The sequence below is a fragment of the Podarcis melisellensis genome (assembly GCF_964234715.1).
Source record: "Podarcis melisellensis genome assembly, chromosome: 8".
Lineage (NCBI taxonomy): Eukaryota > Metazoa > Chordata > Lepidosauria > Squamata > Lacertidae > Podarcis > Podarcis melisellensis.
The window spans coordinates 44,351,074-44,367,484 of NC_138540.1; the positions used below are offsets into that span (position 1 = coordinate 44,351,074).

At 49.1% G+C, this 16,411-nt stretch overlaps 3 protein-coding genes across 5 annotated transcripts in view; 2 read left to right on the forward strand and 1 right to left on the reverse strand.

The window, feature by feature from the left end:
- Window positions 1-2,057, reverse strand: part of WWP2 (WW domain containing E3 ubiquitin protein ligase 2) — a 37,838-nt gene extending 35,781 nt beyond the window's left edge. The window contains 2 exon segments of the mRNA XM_081923298.1: window positions 1,997-2,012; window positions 2,014-2,057. Of these exon segments, the coding sequence (XP_081779424.1) occupies window positions 1,997-2,012; window positions 2,014-2,042 (45 nt within the window). The 5' untranslated portion in view covers window positions 2,043-2,057.
- Window positions 1-16,395, forward strand: part of NQO1 (NAD(P)H quinone dehydrogenase 1) — a 180,277-nt gene extending 163,882 nt beyond the window's left edge. The window contains exons 1-6 of one of the 3 annotated variants that reach the window (XM_081923301.1): window positions 12,000-12,233; window positions 12,657-12,821; window positions 13,035-13,165; window positions 13,767-13,880; window positions 14,295-14,396; window positions 14,833-16,395. In XM_081923301.1, coding sequence (XP_081779427.1) covers window positions 12,227-12,233; window positions 12,657-12,821; window positions 13,035-13,165; window positions 13,767-13,880; window positions 14,295-14,396; window positions 14,833-15,141 — 828 coding nt within the window. In that variant the 5' untranslated portion in view covers window positions 12,000-12,226 and the 3' untranslated portion in view covers window positions 15,142-16,395. Of the gene's footprint in view, window positions 1-11,999; window positions 12,234-12,655; window positions 12,857-13,034; window positions 13,231-13,766; window positions 13,881-14,294; window positions 14,397-14,832 lie in introns of those variants that run through there. The other 2 variants (XM_081923302.1, XM_081923303.1) reach the window with 2 other exon arrangements.
- NOB1 (NIN1 (RPN12) binding protein 1 homolog) lies at window positions 2,227-7,878 on the forward strand. The gene is made up of 9 exons (XM_081923299.1): window positions 2,227-2,581; window positions 3,151-3,283; window positions 3,719-3,852; window positions 4,665-4,736; window positions 5,179-5,328; window positions 5,448-5,654; window positions 6,323-6,420; window positions 6,577-6,721; window positions 7,281-7,878. Exons 1-9 carry the CDS (start codon window positions 2,393-2,395, stop codon window positions 7,548-7,550), a joined length of 1,398 nt encoding a protein of 465 aa, XP_081779425.1. The 5' UTR covers window positions 2,227-2,392; the 3' UTR covers window positions 7,551-7,878.
- Window positions 16,396-16,411: the final 16 nt, after the last annotated feature.

Genomic DNA, 16,411 nt, shown 5'->3' on the forward strand with positions numbered 1-16,411 from the left:
AAATTTGAGTTAAACAGAACATAAGGTAAATTATAGGTGGATGGTATCAATCCCACATATGGGTACAGTTCTAGTGTACCCAGAGAACATCAATGTTGGCAGTTCCTTTCAACAAAATGAGCAAGATGCAAACAAGAAGTCCAATAGTTCACACACAGCAATGCAAGAGGCAGTGGCAAAAATCACTCAACATGCCTCATGACGTGTCTACATCAGCTGTTACCTGCATGACAGAGAGAGCTGTCCTCTCTCCTTTGTGAAATACTCCCATACTTCTTTGTAGAACTCTCTGGAGCTCCTTTAAAGAGTCCCTATGTTTCCCACAGCAGTCCTTGCCACAACCAGGAAGAATCTACACAATTCATTTGCACACACACATACACACCCCTTTGTTTAAACAGTATCACTTAGGCTACGGTAAATCTTTACAAGTAGCTGCAGCAGTTAGCCAATTCAAGAAGCAAACTTGTCTCAATCATTGCGCTTATGTATAGTGAGCACATAAACAGCAATTCCAACAGAAAAGCTGAATCCCAAACAATAAGCAACGCAATAAAAGAAGCAATACAAACTTCCCTATAATCTGAGCAAAGCAAATACTGTAAGTGGATGAACCTCCTTTGCATGTGTCCAAGGAACGTCATGGTGCCCCTAGTAGAGCCAAAGGCTATTCTGTGGGTTCCTTAGAAAAGGAGGAAGTGCACCCAATGGTTTGATGCAGCCTCATCATACAGCAAGGCACTGTAGAGCAACACAACTGAAAAGCACACCCTATACAGACCGTCTGGACACTTCCACTGGCACAAAACGTAGCAATTTGTCCCACAGCTGAGTAGGTTAATGGCAGCCCAGCTCTCTGGGGAAAACTCTACAGTGACTGCCAAAAAATAAGTCCAGGTGTCCATAGTCATATGAAAGCAACTCTTACCCAGTGTTAGAAACTGAGATATGAAGCTAGGAGCTAAATGGCATCTTAAATCTAGGTTGTGGGTGCAACAACGGCACACTTTTAAAATAACAATACAAAGCTGAAAATGAACAAACTGCAGCTAAAATATTATGTTCATTATGCTCACCCCCCCTAATATTCTTAAGAGGGTCTCTTCTCCAGTCTTCTGAGAGTAGCTGGAAGTGGGGAAGCAGAAAAAGGTCCTTCTTTCCTTCCACTCCGCAGTTTTAATCTGAAATCTTAGGTGCAGTACTGTGTGCCCAGAGCTCAGAAACTGTTCACACTAATGAAATTCCATCACAAAATGTGCCTAAAACAATGGGAGTTTTGAACACTGCTCTCACCAACCTAGTATACTCCAGGTGTTTTGGACTACAACCGTACTGGCTAAGGATGATGAGAGTTGTAGTCCAAAACTGCTGAAGGGCAGGCAGCAGGCTAACGGAGTCTGCCTTAAAGGGCCTGAGGCCCTCTTCACCGTAGAGCAGTCCGCCTCATAGAAAGTACATATCTTAAGGGCACCTTCTGAACAGACGAGCTCAGCTGCTGAGGTACTCAGAGAGACAACCCCTGCCCTCTTTAAAGCTTTCAAGGGACAAGGCAGGCAGGCAGTGGGGCTGGAGACCCAGGGTGCCTGCGGTTTCCAAGCCTGTCGACATTATATACGCACACATACAGCAAAAATATTTGGGGTTTGCTCAGGCCTCCCGTTTCTAAAGGTTTTGGCTGACTACTTCATCCCTTCATTTGCCACCTTCGCCTTTCCTGTAGCTTCGCGGGGCGGGGGTTGTTGTTGCTGTTATAACCTGAAAAGCGGGATGGAACTAACAACCCCTAAAAACAAACAAACAAACAAACAAACAAATGTTTGTTTGTTTTTTAAAAGAGAAACTCAGGAGTGTTTTGTTTTTTAAAGCTGCCCGCTGATTTTCAAAATGTTGGAGAGAAGGAAGCCAGGTAAGCAAGCAAGCGGGTGTGGGTATCCGTATGTGTCAATCACAGCAGTGGCCAGACCCCCGCTTCCCACCCTCAAATCTCCAGACTTACCGGCGACGGTTCCCAGCTTCTTCCCACTTCCACCTCCTGTAGTCATGGGTCATGTGACAAGTGACACGTCACGTGACACATACTTCGGAAGTGAAAAGGAAGGCTACGGAGCCAGGACGGCTAGAGCGGAATGGCGGAGGAAGCGGTGGCTGCAGGGGCTCCGACTTCCGGTTGTTGGGATGAGGCAGGAGTGGAAATCGCGTGTTCCCTTTTCATGTTATGAGGTCTTGTCGGACTGGAAGTAGAAGTTTATTTCCCCGGGATTCTTTGGAGGCGGGTGGGCGGCATCAAAAGTATTAGATTAAAAGCCCGCCTTCAAACAATGCAATCCTCTGTCTATTCTTTTTTAAGTCTATGATGAAAGGCCGGTTTTAGAGGGGAACTACAACTCCCAGCATGCCTTTCTTCCGCGAACTATCCTGTGTGAGGCCCACAGTTCCCAGCATGCTCCACAATGGAGAGGGGGGGCGGAGACTACACTTCCCAGAGTGCCCTGGGAGTCACAGTCTAAAGTGGGGCAAAATGGCTCCCGTGGAGCACGTCGTGGCTGATGCTGGAGCTTTCCTGCGTGGAGCCCCGCTTCAGGTACAGTGGGAGAAGGCTGAGAACGGCTGCCTAGCTTGGCCAGTGACCCACTGGGGAGCCCCGCGAGAAAGGACCACAGGCCCAGGTGTATGCTTTACTTTGCGGTAGATTTTTGTTGGACCTGGAGACTTTTATTAGGCCATCCCGAGTAGAGAGAGAAAGCTGCCTAGACAGAGACTCTCCTTACGGCGCATGGCAGGTTGGGGTTGTGGGCCTGGAGATTGTTCCCTATCCCTTGAGAGCTTCAGGCGGTTGGGAAAGGACACACACACACACACCCGCCTACCAAGCCAAGGTGGCTCCTCAGAATGTTGCATGGGACTCCTGGTGTCCCCTCCCTTGTTGCAGGTGGCCCTGTTATGCTTCTCGGTATGTGAGCATCCCAGAACCCCCAGATTAGCTTTTGCTCCTAGAATGTGAGTAGTAGGTCAGGAGAGGTGTGGCTATAGGTCTGCCTCTCTCTTCCCTAACCTAGATGCACACACACACACCCTGGCCCGGCCCCCTTCCAGCCCTCAGGTTCCCGACCCACTTGCAACAGCTCTCAGCTGTGTCTTCCCCACTGGCAGGACATTGGCAAGAACATCTACACAATCCGAGAGGTGGTGACTGAGATCCGAGACAAGGAGACGCGCAGGCGGTTGGCAGTGCTGCCCTATGAGCTCCACTTCAAGCAGCCTTTTCCTGAATATGTAAGGCTTGGTGAGTGCTTCCTGCCCCTCTCCCACCCCATCCCCTCTTCCGTGACTTGCCTTTTTCTTTTTGTAAGTAACTTTGAGCTCTTGACTGGAGAGCAAAGGGTGGTATTTAATTCTAGTCCTACTCAGGGTAGACCCATCAAGATTAATGGACATGACTTACTTTCATTAATTTCAATTGATCTACTCTGGGTGGGGCTTTGTTGACTATAACCCCAACTAACATGTGATACACACACACACACACACACACACACACACACACACGGTCAAGAGTAGAAATCAAGTTGATCACCTACAATTGCTTCATTGTTACTTGCTCTTTGATGTGTTTTCCTGGTGCCCTCTGGAATTAGAGAAGCAGGTTTTCCTCATGACCGGTTGTGATTTCCTATTTTTGCCTCTGGGCTTGAACACTGAAATCCTCCTTTGTTTCTAGTGACGGAGTTTTCCAAGAAGACGGGTGACTACCCCAGTCTTTCAGCCACAGACATCCAAGTCCTGGCCTTGACCTACCAGCTGGAAGCAGAAAATGTTGGTGTGGCTCACTTGAAGAAAGAGCCAGAGCAGAAGGTGGATCTTCCTTCTTTTCTTATTTCTCTTTTGAAGGGGCCTTTTCCAGCAAAATATTTATTTACTGTGATGTTGGTTTTGTATCCTGCTTTTCAGGCAAATGTTTTCTTCCAAACAACTCACATTAATTAAAAGACAGACAGAGAGAGGTCCTGCCCTTAGGCTTACACACTTTAAAAAACAAGACACACAAGAGAAGGGGAAATTAGGGAAGTTGGGGCGGGGTGTTGACCAGATGGATAATGCCAGGAACCAAGTGGTAGGATGAGCACAGGCATTACTATCTAGTTGGGGCCAAGATATTTCCTTGCTTAAACAGAGATGCTGTAAATGACTCTGCAGCCCTTGTTCCTCTGGCTCATGTCAGCATTTGCTCCTACCTTTCATCTGTGCACTCCCAGGGCAATTGAAAAGGGTTCTTTCTGCCAGTGAGGAGGGAAATCAACTCCCTCTGTGGCTGATCAAGAGGTCCCTTGTTGCAATATTATTCCTATCCAGTAGGAGGGGGCAATCCAGTTCCACATGAATGCAGGACACTCTTGTCACCAGCTGCATGTGTTAACAACCTATGTTTCGTCTTTGTCTGTTTCCTGCTGCTGCAAATGCCAAACAGGCTGATTATGGACTGCCTGAATCCTGTCTTATGCTCTGCTGTGTCTTGAATGCTATTCTTCTTGCCATCACTGCTCAAAAGCTGATCAGACTCTGGGATGGTAGGTTTTGTGAGGCAGCTGCTGCTGCAAAAATCAACAATATGCCCTACCTGACCCACACCCCACTTTCTTTTCTCTCCCCACCCTGGATCCTTGCAGGTAAAACTCAGCTCAACAAAGCAGCACCCTGAGACACCTGTTCACGTTGCTGGCTTCCATCTACCTTCCAAGGTGAGCAATCTGAAACTCTGCCCCTCTATTCATGGAAGGAGTATGAGCAGAGGGTAGCACACCTTGATGACTCACTGCCCCTCCCCTCCTCCTGGTTGCACGGGGTGTAATCTGGGAATGACCAGGTGTGCCAGTTGAGCACTTGCGCTGGGAGTCCTTGATAGGCAGCATCTCCTCCTTGGCTTGTGTGAGGATCCAGTGACCATTTGGCCTCTACCAGAAGCCTAAAGGAAGAGGTAGCCACACACGGCTTTTCTAAGAGGGCCATGGAGGATGGGCAAATTGCTCATTGGTGGAGGTTCAATCCCAGCCAGCATCTCCAGGTAAACAGCCCAGAGAGTCATTGCTGTCAGTCAGTGTAAGCAATCTGGAGCTTCTATATGACTGTTTCTTCTGGCAATTCATACATGTCAGCTTTTCTTCCGCCCAACTTTTCTTCTAGACCAAGTGCCCAGGAGGTGAGAAGAGTCCTTTCATGGTGGGAAGCAGAAACTCTGCAGACTCCACAGGCCCTGAAACCTCTGAGTTTGGTTCCTTCCTGTTCTGGAGGAATCCTCTGCCCAGCATTGAGGAGGACCTACAGGACTTGCTGGTAAGAAGTCTAGCATTCTTTCCTTTCTTCCTGCCTCATCGGGCACCACCTTCATCTCTGCAGCCCGGGAAGGTTCTGTGCTCAGCGGATCCTCTCCCAATTGGTCTGTTTTTTCGCAGAAAGCGGATACTGTTGTTATTGTGCCGAAGGACCCCAAAGGCAACAAGAGTAGTGGTGAGGAGGAGGAGCAGAATGGAGAGGACAGCGATGACGAGGAAGGCTGGATCACGCCTAGCAACATCAAGCAGATCCAACAGGGCATGGACCAGGCTGATGAGCCAGCTGGTGTGCAGGTTGGCTGTGTCACCACCGACTTTGCCATGCAGGCAAGTGTGGGCTGTGTGACACCAGGTGGTCCCCAGGGCTTGAGGGGAGGGAGAAGGATGTATGCTTACCTTTTCGTCCTTGCTTCCATGCACCCAGTCTAGCCTCCTGCTACATTCTTGTGCCTGCTACAGCTGCCTGGTCCAGGCTTCCTGGAGGCCCAGCAGAGGTTTTATGGTCTATGTTGGAAGAACATGATGAGAACAGGAGGGACAGAAAGGGTGGCTCAAGAGCAGAAAGGGGTGACGGGTGGCAGCAGGAAGCTGAGAAGAGGGAATGGAAGTGGCCAGGTGAAGAGCAGAGGGATGAGAGAAAGAGAGGAGAAGCTCCAGGAGGTGGATTGAAGGCAAACAGGCAGTGGGACAAAAACAGGAAGGGGAGAGGGGAAGCAGCACTTTGTGCTCCGAGTTGGGCAACCTGGCAGACCTGAAGGAGAGGAAACTGGGGACTCTCTTTCAACTGGAGAAGCTTGGTCAGCCCAGCAGCAAAAGAAGAGCAAGCATTTTGTGTTTTTTAAAAAGGAGAGCAAGCATTGCCTTATTTTAGCTCCAGCCCTTTCCAAGACCCCAGCCTATGGAGTATTCAAAGTCTGTTGAGAGGGACTTGCCCTGCACCAGCATCATGGGTGCTGATTGGGGTCCCTTCCCCTTCTCTGGTCTCTTTCCCACAGAACATTCTGCTGCAGATGGGCCTGCATGTGTTGGCAGTCAATGGCATGCTGATCCGGCACACCCGGAGCTACGTCCTGCGCTGCCACGGCTGCTTCAAGTATGTGATGAGTTGGTGGCTGGGCTGCAAACTCTGGCATATGGGCAACAGCTGGGGCTGTGTCCAGCCATATTCAGGAGGTGCCCCTTGGGCTTAGTCAATGGGCTGCTGCCAAGGTTGTCAACCCGCTGACCTGGCTTCTCTGCTTTCCTCCAGAACCACATCAGAAATGACCCGGCTCTTCTGCCCCCACTGCGGGAACAAGACGCTTAAGAAGGTGGCGGTGAGCGTGGATGACGATGGCACCATCCACATGCATTTTTCCCGGAATCCCAAGGTCTTGAACCCCCGTGGCCTCCGGGTGAGCAGCTCTGCTCTGGGCTTCAGTGCTCTTATGGGCTTTCCGCTCTCGTTGTTGTCTCTGTTGGCTGCCTGTGCTCCCAGCTGAGCACCTGAGGCAAGAAGTAAGAGTCTGCAGCAGGCCATGATGGCCTCTGGGGCCAGCAGAAGAATCTTCTCTGGGCTTATTTATTTCCTCCCAATGGCAAAAGTTCTGTGGCCGGTGCTATCCAGTGTAGCTTTAAGGAACTTGTTCCACTAGTACAATGATTTATGATTGTGCAGCAAATTTTCCCCCTGCATGTGTCCTACGCCTTCCCAAATTTTCTCCAAAGAGTTAGGGGAACCCCATAACAGATTATGGGGGAAGAAGATGTGGGGGTGTCTGTTGTGCAGCTGTCACTCCTCATGCTACAACCATGAGTGGATTGGATACTACTGTAAGTAAAAATGTAAAACCATAACTTGGAAAAAATATAACAAGGATGAAAGTCAAGTGTGAGGTGCCTCTCCCTGTCAGGAGTGTGGGGCAGGGTGTATTGGGCCTTTTGGCTTCACTGTGTGCCTCTTTCTTTCCACAGTACTCTCTTCCAGCTCCTCAGGGTGGGAAGCACGCAAACAATCCCCACCTGACAGAGGACCAGCACTTCCCCCAGCAACGGCTCTCCCGCAAGGCCAGGCAGAAGACAAACGTCTTTGACCCCGATTATATTGCAGGAGTTTCTCCGTTTGCGGAAAACGACATCTACAGCCGGGCGGCCAATCTACAGATCCGGGATACGGCGCTGGGTGCAGGCAGGAGGCGTCTGAACCCCAACACAGCCTCCAAAAAATTTGTGAAAAAGAGATGAGGTGGGGAGAGATGCAACCACTCACCTGTCCCACTTGTCAATGAAGGGAGGACAAGTCTTTTGTTTCCTACAGCTTGTGTGAAGGCAGGACTTTGCCCCTTGGCTCTTCTTCCTGACTGCTTCCAAGGCAACAGACACTAGTATGAATAAAGGGCAAGCAGCAGGAAGGTGGGAGGCAGACTGCCAAGTGATCTGGAAAGTGAGAGTGGCCCTCGTGTGGCAGAATCCATGTGCTGCGCTCAGGTCTTGGGTCCATTCTAATGCAAAAGACTCAGCAGCGGTGGCTGCATGTTTTGTTTTGTTTTTTTAATAAACCAGGGTGTCTGCACATTTGGTGTCTGTGCACAGCTCCTTGTGGTTTAGCTTGTCCCTTTCCTGACAACTAGGCCCCTTTTCTCCCATGAGCAGAAGGTGGCCTTTCCCTTGTAGTAGTCAAGAGCACAAGCCTTGTTCTTTTTCTACCAGGTCTTCAGCCATACAGTGAGCTGGTTGGGATGGCTAGAGAGGAAGCACTGCTCTTTGATTGTCTTCTATCACATTACTGGCTGCAAACTTTTGAGTTCCACAAAACTCTTCCTCAGAAGTGGCTGTTCAAAGCAAAAACAGAAAAGTTTACGGCCCAATAGCTGATTAACCCGAAAACACACATCCATGTGGGCTAATAAGAGTAGGAACCTGTAAAAGCCTGTTTAATTTTTGGTCTAAATACCTATGCTGGGGAATAGGCCTCTGTTTAACTCAAAAGATCACTTCCACTATTGTCAAAACATATGACAATAGGTTGCCTAAAATCTTTTCTCTTTTGTGAAAAGGGGTTAAAGAGCCATGAGAAGGACAACTGCAGGAATGTCACAAAAAACTGCAAAAATGCCTGGCAGTGAGCTGGTGGCAACTCCATAAGGCCACGTCCTACTCACAGAGAGAGCCGCAGGTGTTCTCCCCCAGCCCTCTGGTGGGTCCTCTTGCAAGACAAGTTGTGTCACATTTTCCACTGCTTCCTGCCTTGGGCTACAGCAAATCCTCCTTGCACTTAACAAGCCTTTTTCTTGTAGAGGAAAGGTTAACAGCCAGTTTGCTGCAGACTGGCCCCTGTTCCGTTCCTCCTAACTATGCCCCAACATGCAACAAAGGCCCACTATATACCTGGGAGCAAAACTGACTAGTAAATGAAATTTGATTAGATAGATTTCTAGTGCAAACGAAGAGCCCTGCCCAGTCCTTGCATAGCTCTAGTTAAGTCGCTAACAGTGCCCCACCCTGGCACCACACAAAGTTAATCTGGGCATTTGGAGCTTGAATGAAAGGGCTGTCAAAAACATTTTTTGCCATCTTCTATGGAGGCAGTTGCCAACTTCATAGGCACGCCTAGCCTGCTTGCTTTGTTCTGAATCTGCCGTGCAAACACCAAAGACCTGCCCTTGGTGGCTAGGACTTAATAAACACAGGAGTGGCTTACACACACACACACACACACACTTTTAGCAAAGTTTGGTGACTTGTACCTTTCTCTTTTACCTGTTCCCATATACCTTTCGCCAAAAGCAGACACTGCTGCTTCCTATTGGAACTGTATTCTACTAATTAATTAATATGAATTCCCATATGTATTGAAAATACTCCCAGGAGGTGTGTGATCTTGCCACAGAGCAGAGCATTCAGAGAAATGACCATCGCCCAAAATTCATGTGACATTGCTGCCTCTGGATCCATCCCATTACAGTACTGATATAGAAGATAGCCATGGTCAGCTACAGAAGCTAGTTTGGTACAGCCTGAAATCATTTTACTACTTCCAAATACTGTCCACATGATTCTTTGTAGTGGCACCCAGAGGCTGTTGGGGAACACCAGTAGCCTCACAGGAAACTGATTCATTGTGTTTGTGAGGACCCAAGTGCCACGCCGAGCACAGAGATACCTCTTAGCAAGGCTCCTGGCCTGCTTGGAGTTTAATTAGCATGTTTGTTCTCCTTTGTTTATGACTGGACTAAGGACTACAGCAACATCTTGGGCCCTGGGGACCCCCTTAAAGAGTCCTAGTTCTCTCTGATTGCTTTGGATACCATTTGCCTGTTGTTAATGCCGGCAGTCCAGTAGTCCCTTGATAGGAGCCTGAGCTGGTAAGGCTTTGTGTATTTGCCTAGCCTTCTCCCCAATGTGGCAGCAAGAGCAAGAGCTCATTCTTTCATGTGCTTACTATTTCACATGCTCCCATTTTTTCATTTGGTAATTTCTCCCTCCAAAGATCCAAGCAGTAATCTGAACTGTACAAAGAGCTTGATGAATGATGCAGTGGATGGGTGGCGGGAATAAGTTGTTGGCATCGTCTGTCTTGGGAGACAATGGAAAAGGGCACCTTTGGGTAAAATCAAACTGTTGGAGAGTTACAGCACTTTGGGTGTAGAGACCAATGCGGAAGAAACATGTTTTGTTGCAGCAGGGGCAGATGAAGATGTCTGGTTGTGGTACTGCAGAGGCACCATGGCATTTCTTCTCTCTGCGCCCCTCCCAGCGGTCATTTCTCCTCTGCTCACTGCTGTGGATCCATGCCCTGACTGTCATTTTAGGACAGACAAAGGAAGAGACTTCTCCACGCAGTACATAGTTATACTATGGAATTAGCTTTCACAAGAGGCAATGATTGCCACCAACTTGGATGGCATTGAATGATTAGACAAATTCATGGAGGAGAAGGCTATCAATGGCTATGTTGTACCTGCACTATCATGCCTCTGAAAACCAGTTGCTGGGAATCACAAGTGGGGAGAGTGCTTGTTGCACTCATGTCCAGCTTGCAGGCATCTGGTTGGGCACTATGAGGACAGGATGCGGGACTAAATGGCTCACTGACCGGATCCAGCAGGCTCATCTTTTGTCCTTCTGCCCTGCAGAGTAAATACTGCTAGGCTTGAAGGACCAATGGTATGACTTTGTATATAAGAATAACTGCACATCATCATATGTCCCAAACAGTACAAATTCAAACACTAACTGACTAGGCTATTTGGTGCCTCTGAAGAGGATTAACAGCAGCTGTTTTCACAACTTGTATTTAAATGGGTTTTTGCATTGTCTACAGTTCAATTTTCATTGAATGAAAATGCCATATCCTCCAGAATGAATGCCCATCTCTAGACTTAAGTCTTTGCACCAATGTAGGATTTTTTACATTCATTCCTGTACTGTATGTACCACTAACTTAGGGCATGAATTGTTTAATAGGGATAGTCTTCATTCAATAATTGAGGGATTCTGCTCATTTCAAAAAAAAAGAGCTAACAGTCCTTCCCCAAAATGCTGTGGGCAAGGGAAGGGCTGCTGAGATGTCAAAAGCCACCAGCAAGAATGCCTAGCTGGAAGCCTGTGAGCGATTCTTGTAAAATTCACATTCTGTAATTTCATCACCAAAGATAAGTTCAAACTGCATCTTTCTAGCAGCTTGGCTTAACACTTCAGCACTGAACCAACATGGGTATCTTCAACTAGCAAGGTGCTTTTTTTTTGCTTTTTTTTTTGCAGGGGAGGGGGTTAAATTGTGCAGGCCTGCTGCATGGATCTGCAAATACAGTAAGAGATCCAGAATGGGAGGAGTCCTTGGCAAACACTAATCCTTCCCCAAAGCTGCCATCTGCACACGCCTTCTAAAGCATCTACCCTGGTACTCACCTTTGCCCCATCCTGGACCAAGCAAACACTCCAATGACTCTTATTAAGAGGTGCTAGAAGGGCAATTTCTCCACCCTTTCAACATATGTTTTCCAGAAAAGGCAGCTGAGGCAGGGCTGGGGCTTGTGTCTTCATTTGCAGCAGGGGTCGGGAGTCATGCAGAATTAAGAAAAGGCAGAGTACAAGGCTGGGTTCATGTATTTCATTTGCACTATGTCAGGTGTTCCAGGTTCACTTTGCAGAAGGCCTCCTATCGTCAATTTTTCTCTGCTTTCTGCCAGCAAATGGGCAGGTGAAGCAGCATGGCATATTCTGGTGCCCTTTTATCTGCTTTCCAGTGAGATAAATTCTGTCTGGGGTTTTGCCATGGATAGAGCCCCAAGCTGGGACTGCATCAATGAAAAAGGCACATTTCATGTTGAAAACCATGGGTGTAGCCAAGGGGGGGCAGCTGCCCTCCCCTAGATCAAGTAATACAATAGAAATACTAATCTAACTGACCAATCATGTCGGTCCTGCCCCCCCCCAAATTCTGGCTACACCCATGTTGGAAAAGTAGCTATTAAGCATTGTCACCAGTCTCCCCTGTGAGGGCTACGAGTGGACGCTGGCCCCTAACAGCATGGCAGCTAAATGGACCCTTCAGCGTCAGAGACAGTCTATCTCTGAATGCCAACGGCAGAGATGACAGGAGGTTTTGCGTCTTCCTTGTGAGCTTCGTTTGCGGACATCTGGTGGGATGCTGGGCCGGAGGCGTGTCTTTAGATGGAGAGCTGCCAAATTAAGGGAGAAGTGAATGGGCTCTCGATGGTCATGAGTTTTGCGATACAGAGGCAGTCTCCCTCGGGGCGAAGCCTTCCCCTCGGGGCACCAAGAGGCAACATGCTGGGTCTGGCCGGAGTGTGGTTTCCCCGCCCCAGTGACTCAGCAAATCCGCGCCGCCTCCTCCGCCTCTTATAAGACCCGCGGCGCCGACGGCTTAGTTCAACTGCTGCCCGGCTTGCATCGCCATGGCTGGTAAGTAGCTCGTCTCCTCGGCCCTGCCTTACTCTGGTGGGCCTAAACTGCGCACCAGGCTGCCTCGCGGAGCCAAACAGGCAGGTCGAAAAGAGAGGAAGGACGGGGGTGGGTGGGATCGATCGAGTCGAGTCTCCAAGGCACAGGCTCCCCGTGCAGGAGTCCTTTCCCGCCTCGAGAGCGTCTCCCCTCGGCTTCCCGAGGCCCTGCGGCAGCGCCAGCAGCAACTTGCAAGGAGGCGGGTGGCGCTCACCTGGCGGGCCCCCCGAAAGGCAGGCAGGGGCCTGCGAGGCTGCGCTGCCCTGGTGGGAGGCGCCGAGGCGGGAGTCTGTTGCAGCCCCGGCGGCAGGGCGGCTCTCCCGGAGCTTTGGCCGCCGGAGGCGCCTTGCCTTGCCCGGCTCTGCCCTCCTGCTCTCCTTGCAGCTCGGCAGGCGCTGATCGTGCTGGCCCACCCGGAGCGGACATCCTTCAACTATGCCATGAAGGAGGCGGCTGTCGAGGCGCTGCAGAAGAGTGGCTGGAAGGTGACCGTCTCGGATCTCTACGCCATGCGCTTCAACCCGGTCCTCTCCCGGGACGACGTCACCGGTACATAGGTCTCTGGGTCCCTGTCGCTCCGCTAGGTGTGTCTGGGCTTCAGTCCGGCTGGTAGGGGGCGCTTTCCCCCAGCCTTCCTGCCTGGAGGAACTGTCGTCGGGGCGAGTACCTGGGACCTTTTGCCGCTCCTTTCCCGGAGCCCCCCCGAGGCTCCGCCTCGCCTGCGTGCCTGGACCCACCCTTCCCCCTCTCCCCCTCCCTCAGGCAAGCCGAAGGACCCGCAGCACTTCAGCTACCCGGCCGAAACGGGGCTGGCATGGAAAGAAGGCCGCCTGAGCAAGGACATCGTAGAGGAGCAAAAAAAGCTGGACGCTGCCGATCTTGTCATCTTTCAGGTGGTTCCCAGATCACAGGACGCTGCCTTCTAAGGAGTCAGACCACCTGGTCCATCAAGCCCAGGGTTGTTTAAGTGAACTGTTTCTCCAGGTTTTCAGGCATGAGTCTCCCCCACCCCTTCTCCAGCCCTTCTCCAACTATCATAGATGCACACTGGTTTCCTGGGGGGGGTCTAAAGGGGGGGTGACTTTTCACCTGCATCATAAGCCTCTTCTTGCCTTAGGCTTGTAGTGTTTGACCTGAGTGTAGATTTTGGCCATGAATCTTGCTGGCCAATGAACTCTGGAAAGGCAAAATTAGGAAGTCCTAATTCAGTAAAGAGGGCGGGAGCAACACTGGCAGCTCAGGCTTTAAAAATTGGATTCTGGCAAACATGGAAATTGTCCACAGAGGGCCTGTACTTCACAGGGGGGGAACAATATGCTTCTAACCCCCTGTTAGAGCTTGCCATTGGAACAAAGTTCTGGAACTAGTGGTTCTAAGGAAATGCCATGGGCATTGAAGAGGTTTTTGGGAATGGTACCTAGACTCTAAAGTACCATGAAATGAATGTGCAACAAGGGCCTCAACCCTTAGCCCGTGACTCTGCTTCTGTTGCAGTTCCCTCTCCAGTGGTTTGGTGTCCCAGCCATCTTGAAAGGGTGGTATGAGCGTGTCCTCACTGGTGGATTTGCCTACTCCTACAGTGCCATGTATGACCAGGGGCCCTTCAAGGTAGGTATGCAGTGGGGATTTGGTGGGAGTGAAGTCTTGCTGCTGCTGTAGCCGCCACCACCTTTCATTCTCTCCCATGTTCAGCTCCAACTGGCCAGTAGCTGCAGCCTGTCTATTGTGCATTTGAGCCCTGCAGTCAGCCTCTTTGGTGCTCTGCATGAAACAATATGGCAGACTCTGGTGGTAGTGGGAAAAGACAGAGGATTCTGATAATGACCCTGTCTCTTGGTATTTTAGAGGAGGGTGTTCTGTGGGACAGAGAAGGTGCAGTTCCTTTCCTCCATATTGTGGCAAGATGATGATCAGCTGGGCTTTCACAATACTCTGCAAAATGACCCTTGTTCACTAGCTGCTCTCTGCATGACAGTGTCTCAGCTGCTGTGTAAAACATAACTCATATTTGGTTACTTACAGAATAAGAAGACTCTACTTTCCTTCACCACTGGTGGGATGGGCTCCATGTACACCCCTGAAGGCATCAATGGGGACATCAACATCCTTCTTTGGCCAATACAGGTAACAAGGCAACATTTATTGTCAAACCCATAGTTATTTCTAAGAGAGTTTTAAAATTATTATTAAAAGGTGTAATACTTAAGTAGATGGTGCAAGCTTCTGCCTTACACAGAATTCTTACAGGTTCCTATACTTGTCTGGTTTGAGAACCTTTGTGTAATCCAGAGGTTTACAATCCTGCATTCCAACCAATTGGCGAGATGACTGTTTTTTCAAGAGCTGTAGTTTACTTGTGTGCAAAGTTGTAGACAAATTTTAGGTTTTTAAAATGAGTAAAAATGTCATAGTAGACATTTAGTATGGAAACAAAAAAAACCTGTACTGGAAATGTCACTATAGAGCTCTTTATTGGTCCTGAACTTGTTCTAATTACATTCCTCCTGCCCTATTTGAATATGTATTTGATTTGCAAATGTTCTTTCTTCCTACTCCCCAGAGTGGCACTCTCCATTTCTGTGGTTTCCAAGTCTTGGCACCCCAGATCGCTTTCAGTATTGGCCATACACCACCAGAGGCCCGCTCCCAAATCCTGGAGATGTGGAAGAAGAGATTGGCCACTATCTGGGAGGAGACGCCCCTCAGCTTTGCCCCAAGCAACAACTTTGATTTGAGCTTTGCTGGGGGCTTTCTTCTGAAGAAAGAGGTCCAGGAACAGCAAGAAGATAAAAAATATGGGCTGACAACTGGCCAGCATCTGGGAAAGCCACTCCTGCCTGATAATCAAGTCAAAGCCCAGCAGAAATAGTAAATTCTGTTGGTAAATTGGGACAAAAAAAGGCCTTTCTGTAGTAATGCTAACAGTTAGTTTCCTACTTTCACTTTCTCTGGATTCATAGGCTCCCTGTAGGGCAGACCTTCCCCAAACCGACGCCCTTCTGCTGTGTTTGATTCGTCCCATCAGCCCAACAACGATGATGGGAGTTGAAACCCAAACTACCTGGGAGCACACCAGATGGGAAAGCTGGTTGGGCACTCTACCATTAAAAACAGTTAGTTATACCTTGTGTATGTAATGCAAGGCATATACTCCACAATGGAGCCTGCATTATTACTGTTCTACTCTTTGCAGCCTTAAGATCCTAGCCTATAATCCACGGGTGGACAACCACCACAGCCTTTCACATTCCTCTTTGCAGCCCCCATCTCAGCAAAGATTACCACCATACTGCCTTGAGCAACAGAAGAGTTGGCAGGAAGGTCCAACCCCAGAGCAAAGTACTTAGAGCTTGGGTCTTGCACTTCTCCAAGTGCATATGCCTGGAGAGCACCATAGGTTGTATCCAATGTTAGTGCTACTTGGAGCAGACCCATTGAAAGTAAAAGGCATATCTAACTTAGGCACACTAATTTCAATGCGTCTACATGGAGTAGAATGTAGTTGGATAGAACTGTATGGATCCACCTGGCTGCTTTCTTGCCAGCTCTTCAGTTTCTTGTCATAGTAGCCTCAAGGTAGTGTGGGTGGGTGGGTGGAGTACATTGCCTTTACTTCATTAGCAACCACCAATCCACAATGGGTCAAACAAGCTACTTGGCAGTCAATACCACTTGCACCAGACTTGAGCTGCCAGAGGAGAGGTGCAGTGGCAATCTGCCTGAAGACAAAACAAGCCACAGATGCAGCTGAAAAGAGGGCAGCTGGGAAGAGTGGTGAAGACAACTGGGCTCCCACCTTCCCCAGCTGGAATCAGCCACAGCACAGGAAGGCAGGGCCAGAGTTCCCTGGCAATAAATGGTGCTCCAGGGGGTGGGGGGGGGGGAGTGTAATTAACTGGCGGGGAAGGTGAAGGGTTGCTTTAAATCCTATTAGTTTACTTGCTGGTAGTAGGGATTAATACTACTTGAGATTTTTGTACTTTGGTAATAACTTTCACATGTACTAACAACAAAGCCAGGTGTTGCCTCTATTAGTCAGGTTTGTTGGAATGTCATGTGGATTTACACAAGTCTCTCTTGCGCCAGCAGAGAAATTTAGAATAAAATACTTTTTTAAACCTTTCTCTTGCAGCTGTCTA